The sequence below is a fragment of the Geospiza fortis genome, unplaced genomic scaffold, assembly GCF_000277835.1.
Source record: "Geospiza fortis unplaced genomic scaffold, GeoFor_1.0 scaffold2457, whole genome shotgun sequence".
In the NCBI taxonomy this organism is placed as follows: Eukaryota; Metazoa; Chordata; class Aves; order Passeriformes; family Thraupidae; genus Geospiza; species Geospiza fortis.
In genome coordinates, this window is record NW_005054720.1 from 97,411 (window position 1) to 98,789 (window position 1,379).

The 1,379-nt window shown below is 68.1% G+C and overlaps 1 protein-coding gene across 1 annotated transcript in view; it reads left to right on the top strand.

Annotated features, from left to right (window-relative positions):
- The window catches only part of TPP1 (tripeptidyl peptidase 1), a gene marked incomplete at its 5' end in the record, with an annotated part of 4,450 nt that extends 3,560 nt beyond the window's left edge, over positions 1-890 (top strand). Inside the window, 3 exons of the mRNA XM_031065254.1 lie at positions 212-371; positions 499-657; positions 723-890. Coding sequence (XP_030921114.1) covers positions 212-371; positions 499-657; positions 723-890 — 487 coding nt within the window. The remainder of the gene's footprint in view (positions 1-211; positions 372-498; positions 658-722) is intronic.
- Between the last annotated feature and the right edge of the window lie 489 nt (positions 891-1,379).

The window sequence follows — 1,379 nt, forward strand, 5'->3', positions numbered from 1 at the left end:
CCAGCCCCGCGGCGGCACTGCCAGCCCCAGCCCCACGGGGGCACGGCCAGCCCCAGGCCCGCTGGGCTCTGAGCCCTCCAAGGTCACCTGGAGTCCTCACCTGCTTCTTACAGACCCCAGAGCTGCAGCCTGTGCAGCTCCAGGGGTTGCTTGGGTTTGTGGGGCAAGGCTGTGGTACCAGAGGGGGCTCTTGGTGGCTGCTGAGGCCCAGGCAGCAGAGTGCCCACCTGCAGTGTCCCCGTTTCCCCAGCCCCTATGTCACCACGGTGGGTGGCACGTCCTTCAAGAACCCCTTCCTGGTGACAGAGGAGGTGACGGATTACATCAGTGGGGGTGGCTTCAGCAACGTCTTCCCCATGCCTGAGTACCAGGTAGGGACCCCTGTGCTGTCAGCCTGGGGGCTGTGGGGACAGTGGGCTTTGGGGACAGGGGGCACTGGGGATGCCCACGGGGGGGACAGGGGGCAGTGGGGATGCCCACGGGCCATGCCATCCCCAGGCCGCTGCTGTCGGGCGTTTCCTGCGCTCAGCCTCCAAGCTGCCCCCCAGCTCCTACTACAACAGCAGCGGCCGTGCCTACCCCGACCTGGCCGCGCTCTCCGACAACTACTGGGTGGTGACAAACCGCATCCCGCTGCCCTGGGTCTCGGGCACCTCGGTAAGAAACCTGTCCCCCGCGGCCCATGGGGCGGCGGCCCAGGCTCAGGGGTTGTGCCCACGCAGGCGTCCACGCCGGTGGTGGCAGGCATGGTGGCACTGATCAACGACCGCCGCCTGCAGCGTGGGCTGCCAACCCTCGGCTTCCTCAACCCTGCGCTCTACCAGCTGCAGAAACAAGGGCTCGGTGATGCCTTCTACGATGTGAGTGGGGCCGGGAGGGGCTCTACCTGAAGTGTGGGGCTGAGGCCTGGGGTGGGCCTGTCTGTGGCGCTGGGAAGGCCATGTGTGCTCCAAGGGCTGGGCTGGGGGCTGAGGGGGCTGTCCTGGGGCTCCTGCTCCCAGAGCTGTGCCTGGGGCAGGACAGAGTCCCTGTGGCCTTCCCATGGGAGGAGTGTCCTGGGGTTCCCATTGACCTTTCCGTGGGAGCGGTGTCCTGGAGGGTCCCTGGGCAGGGGCGGCCTGTGCCATGGAGGGCATTGTGGGAGCCCCCGTGTCAAGTGTCTGAGGCGCCCCGGGATTCCTGTCTCAGGGAATGCAGGCACGGCTGTCCCTGGTTCCAGGGGACTGTGGGTAGGGTCCCTGTGCCCATGGTACCCCTGTCCAGGGTGGTCCCTGTGCCCCGGGGTCCCTGTCCCAGGGCTGTGTGGGGCTCCTGTGCTCCGGAGCTTGCTGTCCCGAGACTCGGGGGGCGTCCCCGAGCCCCCGCGCTGAGGCTGGTCT